This window comes from Dreissena polymorpha, chromosome 11 (assembly GCF_020536995.1).
Source record: "Dreissena polymorpha isolate Duluth1 chromosome 11, UMN_Dpol_1.0, whole genome shotgun sequence".
Classification (NCBI taxonomy): Eukaryota; Metazoa; Mollusca; class Bivalvia; order Myida; family Dreissenidae; genus Dreissena; species Dreissena polymorpha.
In genome coordinates, this window is record NC_068365.1 from 2,755,313 (window position 1) to 2,781,236 (window position 25,924).

At 33.1% G+C, this 25,924-nt stretch overlaps 1 protein-coding gene across 1 annotated transcript; it reads right to left on the reverse strand.

The window, feature by feature from the left end:
* Window positions 1-1,686: 1,686 nt before the first annotated feature.
* LOC127851132 (coadhesin-like) lies at window positions 1,687-25,552 on the reverse strand. The gene is made up of 11 exons (XM_052384694.1): window positions 25,386-25,552; window positions 25,056-25,178; window positions 24,689-24,859; window positions 24,422-24,598; window positions 24,100-24,261; window positions 21,850-22,050; window positions 4,668-4,790; window positions 4,286-4,456; window positions 3,720-3,869; window positions 2,834-2,861; window positions 1,687-1,690 (listed from the first exon to the last, which is right to left on the reverse strand). The coding sequence occupies exons 1-11, from the start codon at window positions 25,402-25,404 to the stop codon at window positions 1,687-1,689; spliced, it is 1,329 nt and encodes a 442-aa protein (XP_052240654.1). The 5' UTR covers window positions 25,405-25,552.
* Between the last annotated feature and the right edge of the window lie 372 nt (window positions 25,553-25,924).

Genomic DNA, 25,924 nt, shown 5'->3' on the forward strand with positions numbered 1-25,924 from the left:
ATACGTGAACAAGTCCATTATATTATTGTATTTTGTTTAATATCAGGGTAGATATTTCGAAATGCACCTCTGTAATAATGACGAATTGTGTGTTGAATAGTGACATAATAGAGGGAAATAACTTAAAAACAAACTTTAAGATAAATTTTGCAACAGTTTTTGTTTTGTTGACACGATTGAATACATGCTGTCATTAAACGTTTCTGGCTGACAAAACACAATCTGCAATTTTAACGGTTTTTGTTTATTTACGATATTCCTTTTAATCCAAATTAAAAATGTCTAGTTATTTTCAGGTGTTGCTTTATACTTTTATTGTCAAGAATGGTTAAATGATCACACATAATTACATAATTCAAAACGTTTGATCGCTCACCATTTGTTTATACCGTGCGTACCATATTTTAGTCTCGATATATTGTATTGAAACATTTGCTAAGTTTCAAACACATCAGCAAAGGTGTCAGTTCCAAATAGCCGAAACCAGTAATAATGTTAAGTGCTTAAACACGGTCTGATTGCCATATTATGTCGTAAACCGCTACATTTTTTTGCAGAATTCGTAGATGGCCATCTAAGCCATTTAAGTCACTTTAATAAAAACTTCCGACAGACCACACTCTTCATAAAGTATGACAGAAATAATAAACAAGAACATACACTCTGTTTTATTCCATGGTGTGCCGTTGAGCGGAAAATATAAGAAGAGGACCATTAAAATAATTCGTGTAAAATAATTTGAAAATGACTAAAACTTGATGAGGAAATTACATTTACAAATAAGTTTAATTTACATATTGGACCACCATGTTTAGTTAAGTCGAACTGATAAACTACACCAATAAAAAAATCATCTCTTTTTTAATTGATGCTTTTAAATGACCGACATTTAACATTTCCAAAACATCGGACATTTGCGGATATGGAGTTCATTATAAGTTGTTACATGTTAAGGAAAACTTTGCTGCATTTTACAGTCTTGTGAGTACATTTGATTCGTTTATCACATTCCTTTTCGAAAAACACGCCTTTCATATTTTCAAACCTTAAAACCACGGACTTGTAATGAAAAGGTTTAAATAATCCGCTACATCAATGCACATAACGTGTTGGTGCAAAAGGAAAATAAACGAAACGATCTTCAGAATTTTGTCAATACGATCAAATATTCTCTATATTGAACTGGTTTAAAGATAAGTAATCAGTGACTTTTCATATGTGTTTAAAAACAACATTTTGTGCGTGTACTACTTTGACTTTGAGGACCCTCAGTATCTTTACTCACGTAGTTTTCAAAGTGGTTAACTAATGTGTTAACTGTGTGCAATGCATTAAGTATGCAATTAAATATAAGTTCCACGATTTAACCGAGTCTTTGTATGCGAATATCGTGCGACAAGGACTTTCAAAAACCAGCCAGTTAGTTAAATAGGTGGAATTCTATGCATTCAGTAGGAACAAATTAATTTTGCAAATAATTACGCAATCTAAACGCTGTGAGGATTGTTTCTATTATATCATGTTCTTAATAAGATTTCGTCCTGTCATTTGACATCATTCAGAACATAGCCCGACACTAAGATAAGCGATTCATGTCAACCGATATCTGTGTCGTGACCTGTCCCAAAACGGTGAAGTTATTGTTGACAGTACCGTTTAAGAGGCAACTCTCTGACAGAACGCTCTTCAACTGTACAAACAATTGTAGTTCATGAACAGCAAAGTCATATTTACCCATGATCGGTCATTTTGACTTCAATTATCATAATTCACATTATATAATAACAGTATATTATCTATCTTTAACGATATGAGTCTGATGAAAATAAACTTATATTACACGAGTTAATTCTTGAAAACCTTTGCATGGTACATTTGGTTAAAAATATTTCGAATGTTTTGATTTTATACAACATGTATTACATAAAGTTGCGAAATTTTGAATTTAACCACAGGTTACACGGATATATTGTATGAAGCTGTGGAAATGTTTACTTTAATATAATAAGGATACAAAGGGAACACTAATACACCTCATATGATATTACACAGGTTGTATTTGCATGTGTGGTTTATAATAAGTAAATAAAACAAATACATTTATATGGACCATGAATAGAATTGCATACTTATATTGACCTAATATTTTATAACTAAACTGTCGAGCAATTTATAGACGCCAATTTAACATAAAATGAAGTGTCATTTTTTTATTTAGTGACCAAGCCCTACATACAGCGCGTTCGTATGTTGTATCGCAATTAAAGGTAAAATACAAAAACATTATGATTTCGTTAAACAAATCAACTGTTATAAAACGTTAACATTTTTTTTTATTCCGATTGGATAATATTCGGATTGTTTAATTTATTCGGTAAACAGCTTTGTTTTATTGGATTAACGCACAAAATCAATAAATATAACATAACACGACCAAACACATGTTAGTCAAAGTGCTTGAATTAGTGAACCAGTAAATGAGTTCCAACCATCAATATTTTCATATATAGCTGTCATGTCATATGAACGGTGCATTAACACCCAAACGTGCTCATTCCTTAACAGCTTCACTGATGTGGAACCCGTTGTACACGAAATTTCGTTTTGATGGCTTTCAACTGTAGCTGTAAGACGCGTTGCTCCGTGCATGCTTGCATCTCCTTTCTCTATGTAAAAAGCTATAACAGCTTCGGCTTTCTCGCATATTTGGACTCTGAAGTAATAAATGCCGTTGACAGGTGCAGTGAAGTGCCCAGTGGACGGATTGTACGCATTTCCTTCGTTAAAGATTACCGTGGAAAATAAATTAACCAAATTAGACGAAACGTGGTACCCGTGAGCGTTGAACAGGACAACGGTACCTGTAATAGAATAAATCACACTTTGCGCATTGCTATCAACAAAAACGTATACCTTATACAAGGAACACTTAGACAAACATTATAATGTATACTAGATTAGCAATAATCACTAATTCAATCATAATTATAATCGAAAGTAATTCGCTTTAATTTTAAAGCAACACCGATTTATAAGAGTGAAGTGTAATACAATATATGTCGCTGTAAACATTTTCAGTCACTTTACGTTCAGATATGCGTGTATACATATTTTGCTACATAAATCTTAAAATACTGATATACCTCTACACAATATGAACAATGATTAAATAAAACTTTACTATTCACAGGCCTTAATACATCGAATATTCTTAAATATATGTTTACGGGTCGCTTTAAAAAGATAATTTTTAAAAATCCTTAAATGACACTTGTATTTAAATCAAACAACATTAATACTTTTTTGTAAAAAACATAAGTATTCAAATAAATATTAATGAATTAAGCCAATAATGTTTTAACCGAATAAATATCGTTTTTGAAATCGAGGCCCGATAAAAGTTATAGCTATTTTTTAATAATGTAATTTGACTTTAACGTGCTAATGAATATAGCCTGGCCGTTGTGTGCAGCTATTAGTTATGACAACTAGAAATAATTAAACAAAACACAAACAATGACGAATATTTCACATAAGACAAATTTGTGTATGATAAAAGTGTGCCAGCAATGTGCAATTGATTTTTTTTTATTATAAGGCGGATATGTAAATTCAAATCACAAAGTTCTACTGTTAAAGATTGTGCAACATATTAATTAATTTATTCTGACAGAAACAATTTCTTAGCGATTTATTTTTATTATGAAGCAATTTAGTACTTAACATAGCAGAAGACTCGGAGACACCGGGACAATCCTTGCCATATGCGAACGGACTCGGGTTGGTGCACGTTCTGCCCCTGAGCTTAAGTCCCACTCCGCACGTGACGGAACAGCTTTGCCAGGAGCCCCAACTGGACCAGCCGCCATCTTGGGTCATTGACAGCAATAGTTTGAATTGATTGTATATTAACATTAGCTTCAAAGATAATATTTTAAACAGTACATGAATTCCTCAACATGTTTATATAAAAGAAACGGTTTTTGTATTACCCACTATCACATTAATGCGGACAAATGCTTACTTCTTGCATCACAGGGGTCATTCTGGCAAACAGTATACTCGTTAGGATCGCAAACACAATAGTCTCCAAACGGGTCTGGTTTCGGATTGGTGCAGCTCCTCGATCTCTTTCTTAGTCCCACATCACAGGAAACAGAGCAACCAGACCACATAGACCAGCCCGTCCAGTTTCCATGTACTGAGGCATATCAAAGACAATTACGAAACGAAACTATAATAGATACATAATCTCGAACTTAAATGAACAACTATTGTATTGTACCTGGACAGTGCTGCATTGTGCACGCTTTCCAGCCGACTGATGGTCCGCTGTAGTTGAGACCGCCGTTGCTAGGTGCCGGATTTGAGTAGGTACGTGTTCGTGTGTTGGTCCCATTGTCGCATGTAACGCTGCAGGCTGACCACACGCTCCAGTCAGCCAAGTTACCATCAACTGAATTACAATATTGTTATTTGTAATTAATACATAGCCCATTTCTGGTTACACGATAGTGGTTGTAGATTTAACACCGACGAACAAATATAATTAATAATCTAAATTTCAATACATTCGAAACTCAAAACAATATATACTGACTATGTAAACGTAATATTTTCAATAAAATACAAAGTATATTCATATAGAGGTATATAAGTATTCTTACCGAGCTGACTTAACCCACAGAACTTTGGACACGTGATTTTGGCATGATGAACGTCTGCACAGAGGTTGAAAATGGAGCTTAACCGAGCACAGTCGATTGTTTCGTCATCTTTACACTCAGAAGCTGTGATGTGAAAAAATGTAAAGCGCGAGAGTTGACGTTAAATAAGTAATTGAATTCAATGATAGTGAACAATCATGCCGAATAATTACCCGTTTGTGGTGTACATCAGTATTGGTGAGAATGACATTCCGCGTTCATTTAGCAGTAGGATATACAGTTGATTCACCTACTTTTTATATTTGTTCAGGTCAAAATTGTTAACCTTTAGTCATGGAACTTTCTGAAAGTTTTTACTGCTTACGTTTGCGTTCTTGATTTGGTAAACAATTTAGATTGGAATGTGCTACTCTTTCTCTTAGCTTTCATCTAGTAGTACATCAAAGTAGTTTCCAATATGTAATAATTTTGTAGCTCACCTAGCACAAAAGTATACCTATGTGGTTTGTGAAACTGGGGCTTAATGCGTGATATTTGATTGCACAATTCCTTAAGCATTTCTAACAATATGCAATAGTTATTTTAAACAATATACAATAGTTGTTTTAAACAATATGCAATAGTTATTTTAAACAATATGCAATAGTTTGTTTTTTAAATTTTGTTGATTGAAATTAATTAAAACTTTATTAATTAGGATTAATTAAAATAATAAAATTAGTTAAAATGAAAATTTAGATATTACAAATATTTCATAAAATTATGATTTTTATTGGATTACATACGTCTTATCGCTTCGATTCTTAATCGCCAGGAAATAAAAATTGAGATAACAAGTTAAACCCGGTGAATTTAACTACCTATAGAGTGGTCTTTTATCGGTCACTTGCCTTAAATAAAGGACCAACTAATTGTTTTTAATGAAAATTCAATACTGCTCCAGCAGCTGGAGTTTCACTTCTTTATATTGCATTGCACAACAGTTTGATGTGTGCTGCGTGGATGCAGTAGCGTGTATCCCCGTACATATCTTCGATGTTGTTATATTTTCAGCCTTCAGAGGCTGGTGGCGGTATTGTGTTTTTATTATTTTTTTAGAAACCTTGTTTAAGACCTTTCTTATACTTAGATTCTTATACATTCTATGTACTTATAAAGTAAACGTGTATGTTCATCAATTGAGAGTTCTGCAGGTTATACTGAATTTTTACAGACCATTATCTGACAAGCTGCCTCTTACTCTTTTATGTATGTTGACTTGGCAATGTGTATTAATGTGATTATAAGATTGGTGGTTTCGCCAAATAAATAACCTATGGGCAGATTGATTACAAAAAACCCAAAGTTGTTCTCTCACCATTGAGAATTCCGATTACACGTAGTATTCATTTGCCGTTAAATTATAGACAATTACTTTTTTCTAAACCTACAGTCAAATTAAGTTTACTTCGAACATCTTTCATTGGAGGTACAATGCGGCTGGGTTCTAGTTCGCAGCGTAATTTAGCTCCGTGTAATCGGTATCCTACAATAAATAAGTGCAACTCCAGGAAGTGTTTATGTTGCAAGTTTTTAAATATGTCCTCTTTTATTCTTTCATCGGTTAATAACCGCAAATTTTCAGTTAATATTAAATCCGATGTCTCATGAAATTCTATGCATGTGGTTTATGTTATTACTTGAAATGTACCCTGTTGTGGTGCGCAATACGTTGGGCAGACGGGTAGATCACTTAAAACACGTTTTAGGGAACATTTTTTTAAAATTAAAAATAACAATAAATTTTATAACTTCATTTACCAGCACTTTAATAAAACAGGTCATAGCGTAACAAATATTTCAATTCAACCTGTGGAGCAACTTATTTTTAATGATAGTACTTCTAGTCAGTGCCAATTAAAAGCAAGGTGCATGCCAGAATTTGAATGGATTAAACGTTTGCAGTCAGCTTACCCACTTGGATTAAATGATAATATTCTAAATGTTGGAACAATTTCTAAAAATAAATCGATTAATTCATTTTCTCTGTTTAGTAAACGTCTAAGACATAAACGTTCACATGGCATTAGGAAAAATGGTAACTTAAGGCGTAAATTTAAACGTCTGCTTTCTTTAAATGATTGCTACACAGTATTACAAAATGGGGGTAAACATAAATTACTAAGTGCACTTTGCTCTCTTTCTGTTTCTTCGTTGGCGCATATTGATAAGGAATGTAAACTTATTTTACTTCAATCTGACCCTCTATATAAATGTGCTTGTATTATTGAATCTTTCACTGACTACTATCATAAACCTTTTATTGAAAATGTACTTAACAAAACTAGAAATCGTATCAAAATTGAGTTTTGTAACAAAGGTCTTGATTTAATTGACCTTCCTAAAATATTCAATGATAAAAATGTACGTCGGTTGATTCCCCCTTATTTCCGCAATACTGAATCACCACTTATTTGCTACAAATATAGTACACCTGTAAGAAGTATCGTTTTTAATTATAATTCTTTTTCCACAGACATAAATGTAATAAGAAATTGTCCTACATTATGTGACTGTACTAGTTATAAATATATATATGGTCCAGTTGGACATGTTATTACTGGGGACCTTAATTTCATTCAAAATAAAAACCTTAGAAATTTGCTACGCTGAGGCCCTAAGTACAGACTGCCTATTCCTGTTGATTTTGATGACTGCATTAAGAATATCGTAACATCCTTACATGATTATTGCACTAAATGGTGCAGGAAGGAAAATGCTGAAATTACTGCACTCAATGATTGGAAAACAAAAATATTTAGTATGGCCATGAATAAAATATGTTTTTATGATACACATCCTTTGGCCCTACCACATTCAACTAAATTTAATAAACAAAATCTCTGTAAATTGCTTGAAGACTTAAAATCTAAATTCGTCTTAGTTCCTGCTGATAAGGCTGCTAATAATGTTATCATAATATGACGAGTGTTTTATGTTCAAACTATTTCACAAGAACTTTCACAAACTACATCATATTGTGAGTACAATAAGCAACCTAATGAAATTATTACCGACCATATTGCCCAATGCATAAAGTTAAATGTAATAGTCAATATTACTGACAAGAAATTGCCATCACTTTACTGGATACCTAAATTACATAAGACGCCATATAAAAGTCATTTTATCGCTAATTCAGTGTCTTGTACCACCAAACAATTATCAGTGTATCTTACATCTGCATTGAGTGCTATTAGATATCATATAGCTAAATTTTGTAATAAAGTTTATGAAAATAGTAATATTAACCTATTTTGGTCAATAAAAAGCACCTTAGAAGTTATTGATAAAATTGAAAATAAAAAATATAAGGTGTCACAGGTAAGTACTTATGATTTTTCGACACTATATACAACGCTTCCTCACGCTTAAATAAAATCCAAACTTGTTTCTTTGATTGAAAAAACTTTTGCTGGAGAAATGTTTGTATCTAGCTTTAAACACTAAAACAGCTTTTTTTACTAATCAGATATTAGATAATTACATCATTTGGACTGGTCTTGACTTTTGTGCAGCACTTACTTTTCTTTTGGATAACTTGTTTGTTGAATTTAATGGTAAAATATTTAAACAAATTATTGGCGTTCCTATGGGTACTAATTGTGCGCCACTTATAGCTGACCTTTTTTTATATTGTTATGAAAGCGAATTTATGTTAGAATTATCTAAAACTAAGCAAGTAGATTTGATTAATTGTTTTAACCTTACTAGTAGGTACATTGATGACATACTTAATTTAGATAATCCATTATTTGAACAATATATTCACAAAATCTACCCAAAAGAACTAGTCTTAAATAGATCGTGTATATCCAATACAGACGCTGCGTATTTAGACTTACATTTAACTATTAATAATAATTGATCAAAACTAGTTTATACGACAAACGAAACGATTTTAACTTTGAAATTGTAAATTTTCCGTTTCTAGATGGCAACATCCCTAAAGGACCTTCCTATGGTATTTACATTTCGCAGTTGGTACGTTATGCCAGAGCATGTTCGTGTATTAAAGATTTTAATGATCGTAATCAAATATTAACTAAAAAATTGCTAAAACAAGGCTTTTTGTATCATAACCTAAGAAATAAATTTGCTAGATTTTACTCTAAGTATGGTGATTTAATTTCAAAATATAATGTTTCTTTAAAATGGCATTTAAATAATGGAATCTCCCATCCATCATTTTACGGAGATGTTTTGAAGCGTGTCCGCAAATTATAATATGTTAAACCAAATGTTCATATTAAACTTTTCAATTTAATTAACTTGTTTTTATCAAAAGGATACAATGCTTATGTACTTAAAAACACGTGTTTGATGGTTTTCGATTGACTATATCTTTCTTCCCTTAAAATTTGGAATCATTAGTGATATTATAGGCATTTTTCACTGTTGATTAAAATTGTGTCATTGTGTCGTATGAACAAATCTGCATGAATACTACATTATAGGCATTTTTCACTGTTGAATAAAATTGTGTCATTGTGTCGTATGAACAAATCTGCATGTAAACTACATTTGGACTCAAATCGTACATCAAATCATTTCTGTCTTCAGTTGTCAAAACACCTATATACTGTTTGATTCCAATAATGTCGCTTTAATGGAATTACCATTTTTATTCATTTGCTTCTTAATATTAAATCACCTAAACTTGTTTTATTAGTAGCACAGCCCCATTAATATTTTTATTTAGTACTGCCCTTGGAATTTGTTCACGTCATTATGGATTTTTGTGACGTCATACGACCGACTTTCCCAGTTGTAATCTACATGCATAGGTCATTGGGTTTATAACGTTCCATTTTATTTATATTTTCTCTCTGATAGGCGTTTCTTGTTTGATTTAATTATTTTCAATTTGTTTAGCAGTCACATAAACAACCAAGCTATGTAATATGGAATTTTTACACCCATTATTGCTGCTTCTTCCTGTATTTGCGCGATGATTATCTGAGATATTAACTATATGATTCTATATTCTCAAATCTTTTCTAAAAAGAAGGAATGTAGTTGACAATTGTTAATAGTTTTATTTGATCGTTCGTCAAAAAGTTGTAATTCTGTTACTCTTGTATCTTCAATGCAATTGAGTAATTAAATAGTAATTAAATTGAATGCGTTTTAATTCCCTTTTATTGTTGTTTAATTTGAGTTACAATGCTATGACGTTAAATTTTATTTACACTTAAATGTATTATGAATATTGCTGGGCCAAGTGTGAGGTTGAGCGCTCTATAACCAGGTTTAAACCCCCAATGCTTTGCATTGACCGTTCCAAGGCGGTGACCCCACCTTTATTCATATTTTGTGTTTATGTTGGTTTCTATTGTGCTGTAGTGTGTTGTTTTGTACTGTTTGGGCAATCGGTCACTTGCCTTAAATAAAGGACCAACTAATTGTTTTTAATGAAAATTCAATACTGCTCCAGCAGCTGGAGTTTCACTTCTTTATATTTTTTTGCACTATTGATTGCACTCGTTTTGTGCTGCATTTTACACTTTTGTACTTTACGTGTTTTATTTATTATTTATACAATTTCAAAGTGAATTAAACATATTTTCGCAACTCATTGTGAAGGATGTTTAATGTTTGTTTTCTTATACTTCTTTGCTAGCAGTCAATATATGTGTATTTCAAAATCCGGGTGATAAAGTGTGCTTTAGGTAAAATATTTCGCGTTGGAATTCAAATAGCAGTTTCAACATTGTAGTCACTGTTATGTCCAACGTACTACTGCCAGATCCGATGAAAACAAGACAATCGTTGGCAAGTATCCATCGTGGACATAGATTAGTACTTCTGTGTTGATTGTAGATTGCAGGAATTTTAAATTCAGTGAGTATGAAAAGTGTGGGTCTGTTTGCGCGACCGTATATAAAGTCGTCTATCCACCACACATCTCCATATGAACTATTCGACCGTGTGTAAAATACATTCGAAGATAAATGATAGCTGTGTGTTAGTAAACTCGAGTGTTTCTAATTTGTTTGTATACTAAAAAAAATGCAATAATATTCTGAAAATTATAAAGCAGGTAAAAGTTTCCCAACGTTGCATTCAGATGATGATGAATGTAAACAATGTACTCTAAGCAGTGGCGGTTCGAGTATAACTCCGACAAGTGTAGCGTTATAGCTTTAAAGGACAGTGTAAGGTCTTGTCGTGAAAAAAGGTATATGGGCACAAAACAACCAGATGAAGTAAAGTTGTACAACCACCTCGGTCTTATATACGACGAGTAACTTTCTACAACCAAATCACTGAACGACTCAAGCAACAAACTGCGAGGAACGTTCCTTAACATACTGAATAGTGTCTAACATCCAGGAGGTATAAAGTCATTTACTCTTAAAACGTTATACCAATACCTAAAGCACTTTACGGATGTGAACTTTGGAAAACATACACGCAAACGGACATTAAAGGACTTGAGGCAGCACACAGGTTTTGCGTTAAACACATACAGTCATTGAAACTGTCTACCGCCACTGACTTTTCACTCGCATTGTTAGATATTGAATCGATCGAAACATGTGGTGACGCAAGAACACTTACAGTTTTGGACAGTTATGCAGTCTTCCTTATAGATACTTGGCCAAGCCTGTGTTCCTGAATAGACTGACGTGATTTCTTAACAATGATTGTCAATGTCAAGGATTTATCCCAGATATATTTAGGTTACTAAATGCAGTGGAAGAGCATTCTCCGGAGACATGTGACAAACCCATCCAATGAAGCAATGTGTTCAGAAATATGCACTTAAAGACCTGGCTTGTCCACGTTAATGCCGAAGTACGGTAACCCATATGTGCCTTATGCAATCTCGAAATCCCATCCAGAGTTGCTTTGCATAGTGAAATCGGTGAATAAAGAGCGCATGTTATCGAGATTATACATAAGATGGTGTGACTTCTACTTAAAAAACTGCAGTTTACCGCTTGAACAACAAGCGAACGTATTGATGTGTCAAACGTTCCTCAATGCAGGCGCATCAAACATTACAATGCTTAAAACGGTATATCGTGGGTTAAATGGATACGTTTAACAAGTAACAGCCTGGCTCGGCCACTGTGGTCGTAAATGCTACAGAGAACGTATTCTAGAATTTATTTTCGTAACGTGTTAATTAGTTTGTTAATTATGTTGCTATCAATCTTACCGCAATATGCTAGGAGTGCATACAGTAAACAGAAGGTATTCTAGAATTTCGTATTCGTACGTAGAATGCCAGATTGTTTTCACACAATACGGTGCACTATGATATAATATGTTTAATGTTTTTATTCTGTTTCATTGACCTCTAGAAGAATTACTTTCTTAACAATATATGTGTATTTAAATTTACTCTGTTTATCATGTCAATGTTTACTGTGCTGATCGCTAAGTTTACTCTGTGTATCATGTCAATGTTTACTGTGCTGATCGCTAAGTTTACTCTGTGTATCATGTCAATGTTTACTGTGCTGATCGCTAAGTTTACTCTGTGTATCATGTCAATGTTTACTGTGCTGATCGCTAAGTTTACTCTGTGTATCATGTCAATGTTTACTGTGCTGATCGCTAAGTTTACTCTGTGTATCATGTCAATGTTTACTGTGCTGATCTCTAAGTTTAACTCTGTGTATCATGTCAATGTTTACGGTGCTGATCGCTAAGTTTACTCTGTGTATCATGTCAATGTTTACTGTGCTGATCGCTTAGTTTACTTTGTGTATCATGTCAATGTTTACTGTGCCGATCGCTAAGTTTACTCTGTGTATCATGTCAATGTTTACTGTGCTAATCCCGAAAGAAGTGTAAGATATTGTGCTTTGTATACAAATTTCTATTTTGCTATTTGTTAATAATTGTAAACTTTTGTCTTAATATTTGTTCAACGCTTCGTGTATTTGGAGGAATCAAGTTATATATTATAATAATGCTTAAAATAAAAAAGCAGTTGGTAAAATATTTGAAATATACACATTCAATAGGAAGAAAGAAACAATTTGTTACATAGTTTCAAGCAGTTACTCCCAAAAGCTAGGATGATTGTTTCTACTCTACTTTGTTCTTAATTTACCTTTCGTCATGTCGTTATACAACGTATAGAACAAAGCCTGACAAAGATAAGCGAGTCAGGTCGATCAATATTTGTAACGTGACTTGTGTCGAAAATGGCAAGGCTATCGTTGCAATTTCGGTTTAAGATGCAACACTTGGACATTACTTAATTGAACCGTTCACAGAATTTTATTTTATGAACCACCGGATCCGATTCTGTACCCAAGTTCTGCCACAATCACTAATAGATTATACATAATATATATAACTTAGTTTAATATATATCTTGGACGACATGATATCGTAAACATATTACATTTATTTTACATAAGTTAAAACTTAGACACTATGCATTGTACATTTCTCGTTTATCTCTAAAACATAGTTTATCGTACAGTCAGCTGCGAAATGTTGAATTGAACCATTACACAGTATATCGTTAAATTAAAGCAAGGTTTAAGTGAACACTTCTATACTATATAGGATTAACATTATTAAGTTGTTATTTTCATGCATTGATACTAATACTAGGTATATATCTAGATAACATCTGCATTGTGCCATTTATCCTGTTTAAAACATTACTGTCTATAAAACATTATCGCAAACAAACCGGCACACATCAAGTAAATGAATTATCTCACGATATAACGCAGATTTATCAAGTTTGTTGAATAGCTGTACTGGTAAATGAGTTCCAAAAATGTTTATCTTCAATGATAAAACTTCCGTTTCAATTAAGGATCATATACCCAAACGTGCTCACTCCTGCCTAACTTCACTGATGTGGAACTCGATGTACACGAATGCTCGGTTCGATGGTATTCCACTATAGCTGACAGACGCGTCACTCCGCTCATGCATGCATCTCCTTTCTCTATGTAGAAAACAATAACACTGTCGGGAGTATTGCATATTTGGAATGTGAAGTAATAAATGCCGTCGACAGGAGCCGTAAAGTGCCAGTATTCGGATTGTATACACTTCCTTCGTTAAAGATCACCGTTGAAAATGCATTGACCTTGTTGAAAAAAAACGTTGAGACCGTGAGCGTTGAACGTGACCACAGTACCTTATATAAAATAGGATGCATTGTTATCTTTTCAACAGGAACATTTATAGAACCATTTTTTTACCAATTAAAAAAAAATATTGCAGGAATCAAACAAATATATGTATATAGTAAACGTGTGTGTATTTTTTATTGTATCGATGTTTGGTAAATCAAGGTCAATGTGTGTTTAATAATTGCATCTAGGGTCCCTTCTATAGCTATATCGTGATGTCATTTGGATGATTGACAAAAAACGCATGGATACGGTGTTCCGTTTAAGTAACTTTAGCTTCTCAGGTCGTGTTTTGGAACCTGAAACCTCGGGGTGAGAATAAGAGACGAGATATCGAAACAACGATGAGAGATCGCGATATTTACTTTGATATTTCTTATTTCGGTTATATGTGCACACAAACCTTTAGGATTACGTATATTAAGCATACATTTAAGGTTTATAGAATGTAACGTTTTTCTTAACCAACAGACCAACAGTCTATTCTGACTAAGTGGTAATCTAACGTATAGCGGTAAGCTACAAGTATATTTCATATCAAAAGATAGTTTTCACGTGTGCTAAGCGGTCATGAGGCACTAATTTCAATGTGCGAAGAAAAAAATCTCAAATCAATCCGCGTGCTTTTCTCTCATCTCTGACGTCAGAGCGTCTATGGCAAATCTCTGTTGTGGCTATTAACTATGAAAGGTGTAGCTTCCTGTGATAGTAAATAGGGCTATAAATATTTAAACGAGTATGACGTACCTGCATGCCCGTCCGTCTTTGCAATTATCTTCCTTTCTCGACACAAGTCCGCAATGTACCATTTTGCCTTGTTTTTAAAATAATTCGATAACAGACGATATGAGTGTGTGTGTGTTGAATATAAGTTAATTGTATTAATTGCTATATCATTCTTTGCTTAGTATTTGTTATTTTTCTGAAAAAAGTCAAATCATATAAACTTATTATGTTGTTAAACACCTTACTTAATAAATGATGTTTTCCAACCTTGCTACCTTATACAATGGGCAGATCAAGAAAAGTCTACAGCACGTTCTCAATATTGCATTCTTTGCAGTTGTTTATGCATTCATACAATGTTTGCATTAGAAATTATTTTAATTGAGGAGTTGCAGAGTAATGGCACTTTTCTTGAAGCAAGCTAACACCGCCCGTATTGTTGACATTTTAAAATAAAGAGCGATAAATAATATTGCTATATACTCCAGAATGATTCGATTTTGAAAAGTGATTGGCCATTACATGCATGTTAATTATATGGTTATTGCCTTTGAAATTATACTCACATTATATTAAGCGACATTTATTAATATATACAAAAGCACTATATATAATGTGCCCAAATTAAAACTTAAAACTAGCAGTGTCAATCATTCAACATTAAACTGTGGCCACCCTGCGCCCACAGGCGGGAGTTTTCTTGATACAATCGCGAAACTAAATCAATACGCTGTGAAAGCATCCTTTGGTAGACAACGTCTCTAGGGTGCCTCAAATGTTACTTTCTTCTCTTACCACTGGAATGGTGACTAGATTCCGAGAGTTTCAAGCGAATAATAACCCACTTGAAATACGTGGCAAGTAGTCGACATAAGGCGTCTGTTTTCGAAAGATGGACAATGTGGAAGCAGACATTTTATTAAACGAGAGTATGCGTTTTTATTGAACGATGGGATGCTTAAATGTATTGGTTTAATGATGATGTTTTATTCCATATGTCACCGTGTGATTTGTTAGATCAATTTTGAATATTTGGAGTTGTGCAAAATGACATTGTTATTACGTTCATAAACTAATCTACTGTTTATTAAATTAAAAATGTATATACATTAGGATGAACAGCGTTTAAAAAGTTTGTTAATAAATGGATTGATGGATTGTTAAGTTGTAAAGTACTATTTCGACAGTTTTATCAGTTTTATCAGTGCTTGATTATAGTTATTTACACGCCTTGTAGTTCAGTTTCTTATCATCAATATTAACCAACAACGTCAACCTCATTTAAACAATTTTCTAATTCGTTTTAGTGAGAACAAATCAGTCAGCATAATGCAATTTACGTATTTTATTCTAACAAAGTATGTGTGGGTAGAGACAGTTTAACGTTAGTTAATACAATAAAACGCTGCATGAAGTGTTATGAATCGGTTAACCTTTAAATTGCAAGGCCTTAAAGGAACACGTTATTTTCCTCTGTGACGCCATCGTGTATGGCACCACGGAATTATTTCTGCCTGCAAATATTGCTACAGGATCTAGTAAAGTGAATTTCGCGCGGAGAAATCTTTTGCATTTGTTCAGGCAGAATAGTTGATTTTCTGGCTCACATTACAGTTTTATCAAAATGTGGCATAGTTCTTAATTTGAAGGGGTTGCTATTGTATAGAGTGTTCTTCCGCACCTCATTCCCTGTAACAGGGAACTATTTAATTAATGTTGTAGCCGCTCTAGCGATACAATATCAATTTTCTGTTAGTATACTTTCTCTCTATATATAACACATTTGGGTGAAGGTTAAGGCCATTCATATGTAAATGAGGCATATATTTTAATTTAAAAAAGCTTACCTGCATAATAAGATGAAACGTTGAGTAATGGAATACATTTGAGGAAAACGACTACGCAAGCGATATCACATGAACCGAAACAGATCTCATCAATTAAAAAAATAATTTTATAATGACAACAAAACGTAGTTAACTATAGGAGAAAATATGTTATATGTATTTGCCACTATTCCATATTATATATTGAATATTCGGACACTTAAATGACGTTTTTTAATATAAGTACTTATGGAAATATTTAAACATTTCTTATATTGATATTAGCACCTGCACACATGAAAGAAACAAACTAATTATGTACATTGATCTTAAGTAGCTTTTATATTTCAACACATGCAGAATTCGCGTTTCTCAAAATTTCCCCTGCGTCCCTTGGTCTCAGTGCTTACAAAATTGTTGCGTCCCATCAAATTTCGGTTGAGTGCCAGTATATTTCTATATAAACATATATACTCGTATGTTTCTACTTCTTAATCAATTAAAATTCTACCTATCATCAAGTAACTGTCAATAGTCATTCCTTACCTTAATAAAAGTACGTTTATAAAAATATAAAATAGAGTAGGTATTAAAACCGGGACCTCCTGATCGATACGCCTACATCATATTAAATACTCCAACGCAAGTTATTTTTAAAAAGCAAGCTCAACGTTTTATTGCAAAATATATAATAGATTAAACAATTAATGAATAAAGCATAGGCAAACAAGAAAGCTAATACTCTTGATAAATTGAAATGTTCAGAATATCAGTTTATTTATTGTTATCATCAATCAAATGTTAAAGGCCATACAGCGTTGTAACGCTTTAACCCATTTATGCCGAGTGGTCTCTCCCATCCTTCTAAATTGGGTCAATTTATTTCCTAAATTAGGGATGTCTAGTATATTTATTTCTATATTTCGAATATTTCTTAGAGAAATTCCTGTAAGCAAACAGCGCAGACCCTGATGAGACGCCGTTCAGGATATGACGTATGATTGCACTGTTTAAAACTGTTGATTGCTCACCATTTGTTTGCACCGTACGTGTCCTATTACAGTCGTAATATATTTAAACGACACATTTGTTAATTTTCATTAATTCAGTATAGTTGTGCTGCACTAAGTTCCACAGAGACGAAACTAATGTATAAATTTAAAGTACTTGGACATATAACACAGAACGCTTGCCATCGGATGTGGCATACCCAGGGTGTAGGATCACGTGACGTTTTGGGGTTCCACCATTTAACTTTTACGGATTTAAACGAGGGTAAGTGGTGCTTTATTTTAAATAACTTTTTAAAACAAGTTTTCTTAAGAATTTTAACTAGCTCATAAAAGACAGATTTTTATGCTACTTATTGCAATGTGAAATAACTCAGAAATATTTTCTTTAATAAGCATGTGTTCTTATTAAAAAGATCTATTTTTACTGCATTCATTGTACACGGTTTGTGTCACGCAACGTTAAATTGTGTCACCGATTTCAGACATATTCAATGATAAATTCTTATATCTTAAGATATCGGCACAAACTGCAAGCAAACCTGCTTTTATGCACAATAGACGTTTGCAACTGTATTAAAATCGCTTGAGATATATGCAAAAATATAGTGATTACATTCTGTCCAGCCCGTGTGTGAACCCCTGAAAACCTCGTTGATTCTGCACCCTGACACCTGTACCTTTTAAAAAGAGTTCGTAGATCACCATCTTATTCTCATTTCTGAAAGGTTTAATAAAAAATATAATCTGTATATGCGATGGTGTGCACTAGATGACCATCGAAATCATTCTTGTTAAATAATTGGAAAATCTCGAACATTCGAGGAGAAAAATGCATTTAGACCTCGATTTATTTTACATCTGGCGACCATCATGTGCAGTGAAGCGAGCCGTTTTCACAGCTTTGGTGCAATCACATTTGTTTTCGATAAATTTCATTCAGATTAATCCAGACCTGCAGTTTTTTTTTGCAAAATAATATTTATTCATGTTTGAAAGTAAATGACATTGTGTTAATTTGATTTCTTTTTGCGGACAACATGGCTTTGTGGGTAAATCACTTGAAAAAAAACAACAAGAACTAATTAGACCAGTTATATACTTACTGTAATAATTGGGGACTGAACGTTAATTTTGATTAAACAAAGATAATGTTTTTTCAAAAAAGAAGCGGATTATTGCCAAATGAAAAATGGACATACAATGACCATGCTAAAGACACTGTAAATGACTTTAATTTGTAAGGTGTTGTCCTCAATTATACAGGTATCTTTAACTTAAATACAGAACATTTAATTGGCAATGCTCTTAATGCATTGAATACTGTTGTTTTTGAATGTCAAGATTTTGATTTAAAACCAAAATTTCTTTGTCAGCTATTTGATGCATTCGTTGGGTTGATTTTAGGTAACTCAGCAGAAGTTTGGGTGTTTACACAATCTAAGGAAGTAGAAAGGATAATCTGAAGTTCTGTAAGAGTCTTTTAAGAGTTAAAACTAATACATGTAATGCTTGTGTTTACGGTGAGTTAGGAAGATATTATACAGAGATACATAAGAATCGTACAATATTGGTTTAAAACAGCAGCCTTTAATAATTAAATAATATTGGAGTGTCGATTATGCCAGAGTCTGCCAAAATTGGATTTATATTGATCACCAAGCAATTATTTGATGATAACTGGTTCAGTTATGTTTTTAGCAGCGTTCATGATATTAATGTTAAACATTTTAAACCCATTATAAATCCAGAATTATAGATTCATATAAACAAAATTGGTACGGTTCACGAGAAGATAATTCAATGTAAGACATTTATAGAACACTGGATATAAAGAAGTGAAACTCCAGCTGCTAAGTCAACTAAGTCAAACTAAGTCAAATCTTGAATATGAGATCTCCCTATACTTAGTTCCAACAACTTTAAGATTGTATATTGGCCGATTAAGATTATCTGCTCACCCCCTTCGAATACAGACTGGTAGGTATAATGGAAACAATATTGCTAGTAAAGAAATATATTGTCTTCGTTGTAATGTCACGGATATTTAGGACACATTTACGTTTGTTTGTATTTGTTCAACATGTGTTGAAATAAGGAAGAAATACATAAACGAATATTACTATAATAATCCAGCTATGTTTAGGTATGCACAATTGCTGCAATCTACCAAAAGGTCTGAACTTTGTTTATGCGATTTTGTTTAATCGTTTAACGTTATTTACCCATTCTTCATCCTCTGTATTTCTATGTACATTTGTTTTGTATATATTAATGTGTGTCTACATTTGTTTCCTGCGCACATATATGTTGACATTTATCACTTCCAACCACATGTTATGTTGACGGTGTGCATTGTGCAATGTATGTCTGTCTGTCTGTGTGTTTGTCTGTATGTCTGTCTGTCTGTCTGTCTGTCTGTATGTCTGTCTGATCAAGTTCTTTTGAAAATGTGCCATGAATACACAACTTAAACGCAAATTCTATTTATAGCTCTATAACCATTTTGTGCAGTTGATTGGAACAATTGGAATATGTTTGACAAAGATGTGGTAGAGGACATAAAAAACTGTGTTTGAATTGATTTGACGATTGACACATACATAGATAAGGACTACATAGCAAACTAAATAACCCGCTCACCACATGTTTGTCAGTTTATGAGTCGAGAATTTTCGTTGATAAAACAACCGACTTAAATCAGAAGCTTTGCGCACTTAAATCTGAAGTGCTAAATATCTAACTAACAGCATGCTGATACCAGTGCTTTTTGAAATAATGATACCGATGGTTGATGGATAAAAACTAAAAGTTTCCAAATCTGAATGCTGAATTCTCTACAAAACAATCGGATGTTAGTCGTACTAATTAATTACAATGTTTTTCGAACTCGTACTTTTCAATGACTAAATTAGAACATTTCCCCAACATCAGAAATGTACTGATGTGGAGTTCGTTATCAATTGTTGATGTTTAGCAAAATATGCTGAATTTTGCATTGACATGAGTACATATGGTTAGTTTATAACCAAAATTCTAGATCAAAATGTCAAATATGCTTTCAGACCATACTACTATTGACATTTAGTGAATAAGTTAAATGTTTCGATACATTATTCCACATCACATTTTCATGAATGAGGACACATTAACTTAACGAACTACACAATTGGGTCACGTAGGTAATATATTGTTAATTATTATTTAACTGGTTTAAATATTAGTATTCAGTGACCCTTTTTGTTTAAATACATAATTATTTATGTTTAATGCTGTTGACTAGAAACAGAAAAATTGTAAATATTAACACACAGTTTCTCCATTTAAGTGCTGTGGGGATTTTTATTACTCTACCATGTTCTTAATTTACCTACTGTCCTGTACAAAATATAGAACATAGTGTGAACCTTAGATAAGCGAGTCAGCTAAATCAATAGTCGTGTCATGGTTTGTGCCAAAAGTGGCATAGTTAATGTTCACAGTTCATTTTAAGAGGCAACTCTCCGTCAGAACTTCCACCGTACACATTATGGTAGTTTATGACTCGCAGAGTCGCATTCCGTACCCAAGTTGTGCCACAACGACTTAAATATACATATTTTACATTATATAAAATAATTCAGTATATTGTTAACGATAAGAAATACTTATTTAAATAAACTGTGATTACACTAGTTTATACTTAAACACGAAGCATTGTTTATTTCTCTTCAATCTGTTGGAAACATCGTTGTCTTACAGTCAGTTACGATATATTGAATCAAACCATAAGCTACACAATGCATTTGTTTGTGGCTTTTCTGTCAGTTTCTATTTAATTCAATCAGGATCAAACGGTAACACGGCTACACTTCAAAGTGATTCCAATATTAAGGTGTTATTGTCATGTGCATGTGTCAATAAAACTTATAAATGTGTCTGTAACATGACTAGAATGATATATTAACCATATTTATATTACTGAACGGTACAGCAATAAAAAGAGCAAGTGTATCTTAAAACAAAGATACAAATAATAATAATGTCATAAAGCAGGGCATGTGTACGGTTTATTGCAATAATTGGAGAACAATATAATTTTGATTGAATTATACGAGTTCACAGTACAAAGCACATTTTCAATTGTGTTACGATTTGATAATATTTCAATTGTTTCATTTATTCAGTTTAAAACATTAATGGCTTTATTAAAACAGCGTATTAAACTACTCAAAGTCAAAAAGTATATATTATAACGACCGAGCACATATTCATCAAAGTTTTTGAATAAGTGTACCAGCAAATGAGTTCCAAGCATCACTAGCTTCATTTAAACTGGCGCCGTCGTATTGATACGCCATTAACACCCAAACGTGCTCATTCCTGTGTAGCTTCACTGATGTTGAACACGATGTGCATGCGTATTGTTGATGGTAGTGATATGTAGCTGACAATTTCATCGCTGTGCTCATGCTTGCATCACCTTTCTGAATATAGAAAACCACCGAATGGGCGGGTGTAGTGCATGTTTGGGCGGTGAAGTAATAAATGCCGTCAACAGGAGCAGTGAAGTGCCCAGTGCTCGGGTTGTACGCATTTCCTTCGTTAGAGATCACAGAAGGAAATGCATTAACCGAATTTGACAACACGTTGCGCCCGTGAGCGTTGAAAAGGACCACAGTGCCTGCAATGGAATAAATCATACATGACACATTGTTAAAGGGACCTTTTCACAGATGTTGGCAGATATTGAAGTTGTCATTAAATGCTTTATATTAATATATGCAAACATTTGATTTAAATAAAGAATAAAATTAAAGAAAGAAAAAAGTAACCCTCAACTGCGCTCGAACCACTGACCCCTGGGGTAAAAGTTTTATGCTTAGACCACTCGGCCATTCGTGCTCATACAATTAGTGGTGTATTTTATACTTTATATACGAAATCCTAGTAGTGTCACAAAATATAACAACAGCAAAAGAACTCTTTAAATTATTCAATCGTTTTGCGTTGACACGCTGTATAATTTTCAGGTTTTTAAATCGTCTCAAAATGCATTATAATGGATATTTTAAAGCATGGTAAATGTTCAGTATTACTGTTTCCTCACACATAACTACAACGAAAATTTGCAAATCTGAAACATTTGTTTGTTTAATTTATAAATTAACCAAAACGTGAAAAGGTCCCTTTTATTATGAAAACGTACATTTTCGAAATTGAACACGGACAGAACCTTGTTTTAAATACTAATGAAAAAAAAATGTATAAGGGTTTGTAACAATGACTTATTCAATCATGGATGGAATCGAAGTAATCCGGTTAAAATGAAAGCAATATAAACATATGTCGTATTAAAGTATAAACTTATAGTACAAATATGCGAGCTTATATATATGCTTACATAGATCCTGGTGTCATCAGATAACTCCGTAGAAAATGAAAAGTAGATTAAATTCTAAATTTAACGGTAAGAACAGTATTAACATGCGCCGATGTATACATTTCTAGCCACTTATAAAATATCGAAATTTATTTTCCGAAAATTACATTGAACATATTTAAACCCTTACATGGAATGTATATGACAAAAAAAACACACTATAATTACTAGTGTGCAAAACAACATGAACTTATCTATCTCATATTTGCAAATGAAGCTTGCCTTGTCCATTTTTTTGCTACATTTGAGCACTATAGAAATGGTTAAACACAAACAAATATTAAACAGAGTTGAGTATGGACAAGTGTGCCAACATAGTGTACCATTGAATATTGTATATTATGAGGCTGCAGCGTTAGTTCAAAGAGAAAAACAAATCAAACATTAACCAATATGTTTCGCATTGGCTAGTTTTATCGTTATATTCTTCGAAACGTCAATCTTTATTCTGACAGCAGCATTTTTGTTACGCTTTATTTAATTTTGCTGCAGCAATGTAAAACTACTTCACAGATACTTATTTCGCTTCAAACGTTTCAAATTTCAATGTCTCCACATTAGTATATTTGTATTTATATCTTCTATTAAGTTATATTTATATGGTAAAATTCTATATATGTTGTAAATGATTCGTATTTATATCGTAACAATGTATACTTATAGCGTTTTTACGTACGCTTTTTTATTTTCGACCTCTAAGCCAAACTTATACACAGAAAATAGTTCAATGAAATGTAAACGCACATCATTCTCATAACAGCAAATGAAGTGTTTTTAACTGAAAACTATCTTATTTTCAAGAAATGAATTTACTTCATCTGAATGTCGATGATGTACATTCCTTTACGCTCGTGTAGGACATTACGAGGAATGTCAAACGTAAGGATTTTGCATTTCCAACCTTTTTGACAGACAAAGGCGAAACAAGAAAACACGAGACAAGGACACAGGATTACGATGCACGGTTGCGATATTAATTTCGTGAATTTAGATGGTAATTTTGAAGCGTGATTTTACATGTATAAACATGTATGAATGTTTATAAAATAAAAATTAACTTTGTATTTCCAAAATAAATAGTTTGTTTAGAATATAAATAAGTAAATGTACGTTTAAACTTGTCTTTTACAATACAAATACGAACTTTGTAGCATGCACATCAACATTTAAGCAAATAGATAAAGACATGTACAGTATACATATACCTAAATATAACACATACATACACATGTACCACACAAACTTGGAAATAGTGAATATTGCAACGTTTAATTCACAAGAGATACTCACATGGTGTGTTTACGCAAACATCAAACGACTCGGAGTTTCCCGGACAATCCTTGCCATAGGCGGACGGACTCGGGTTGGTGCACGTTCTGCCCCTGAGCTTAAGACCCTCTCCACACGTCACGGAACAGCTCTGCCACGAGTTCCAATTGGACCAGCCGCCGTCTTTGAGAAATATGGGGTTATTGCGCGGAAACAATTCGTATTGATTGTTTATATGTATACTTTATTGAAAAATAAAATAAAAATTACATAACCAACATATTTATATTATAGAATATTATTTGTATAAATCACAATCATAGAAATGCTGACACATGCTTACTTCTGGCATCACATGGGTCATTCAGACACACGGCATATTCGTTAGAATCGCCCTCGCAATAGTCCCCCAAACGGTCTGGCTTCGGATTGGTGCAAGTTCTCCATTTCTTCCTTAGCCCCACATCACAGGAAACTGAGCAACCAGACCAGGCAGACCAGCCCGTCCAGTTTCCGTGTACTATGACATGTATAGGTCAGAAAATAAACAACTTAGAACGTTAATAGATACACACCATAACTTCAATTTACAAACAAATAATAATTTAACCTGGACACAGCTGCATTGTGCACACTTTTGAGTCAATAGCTGATCCATTACAGTTGAGACCTCCGTTGCTTGGTGACGGATTTGAGCAGGTACGTGTTCGTGTGTTGGTCCCGTTGTCGCACGTAACGCTGCACGTTGACCATGAGCTCCATTCAGCCCAGTTACCATCAACTTAATGACAAGTATATATTTGCAATGTTTTTATGACAGTGCATGTAATTAATGTAAAGCCCATTTACTGTTATATGACTGATATGTGTTGCTATTACAACGACGTGCAAGAAAACTTAATAAGAGATGTGAATCCTTCTTAAATTAAATGTATTTAAAACATTATATTCACTTAATATAATAAATGTATTCTTACCGAGCTGACACAACCCACAGAATTTTTGACATGTGAGTTTGGCATGATGAACGTCGTCACAGAGGTTGAAAATGGAGCTCAACCGAGCACAGTCGATTGTTTCGTCATCTTTACACTCAGAAGCTGTGATGTGGAAATGCGGAAACGTGTACTTTAGACAAATAATTGAACGAAATGACATCGCGTAATCGTACTGAATACATGCCTATTTGTATTATACTTATAAGATAGGTTTGGTAATAATGACATTTCGATCTAATTAAGCAGTCGGGTGAACGACTGATGCTAAACAAATATGGTGATTAATTTATGAGAATATTATTTTCTTACGTTTCCCATGGACACACATGTGTGCATTACAGTTGTTGGTGCTGCAGCATTCATGGCAGCTGTACTGTTGTCTTGTTGAAATGGAGCGACCGATGATTCCATTAGGGTTAACAGTGGAGGATTTGCATTGCTAAAAATGTGTTTTTGACAAATTAACAAAACACAACACAGGGTACCACTATAAATACGTTAGATGTGAATGGAATATTAATCACACTAATTGATACTAAAAGTTGAAAAACATAACCTGTTTTAAACAAGAACATCACAGTAATATGCTGAGCAATCTCTGAACAAGCATGCAAACATGACATGACATTTTGTACATCAAATAAATAAAATGATATTGGTACTTGGTAGTTGTTACCAATAATGTATAAAAATGTACAGTCAGTCTTAGCATAAACCATATAATTGAGAAGTAATTGGATGGATAAGATTACACTTTTCATAAAGGGCGTTATAATTTTTAAATTTTTACAAAGGAATTATCATAGACTCAACAACAGAGAAATAAAATTGTACATGTATATGTATTT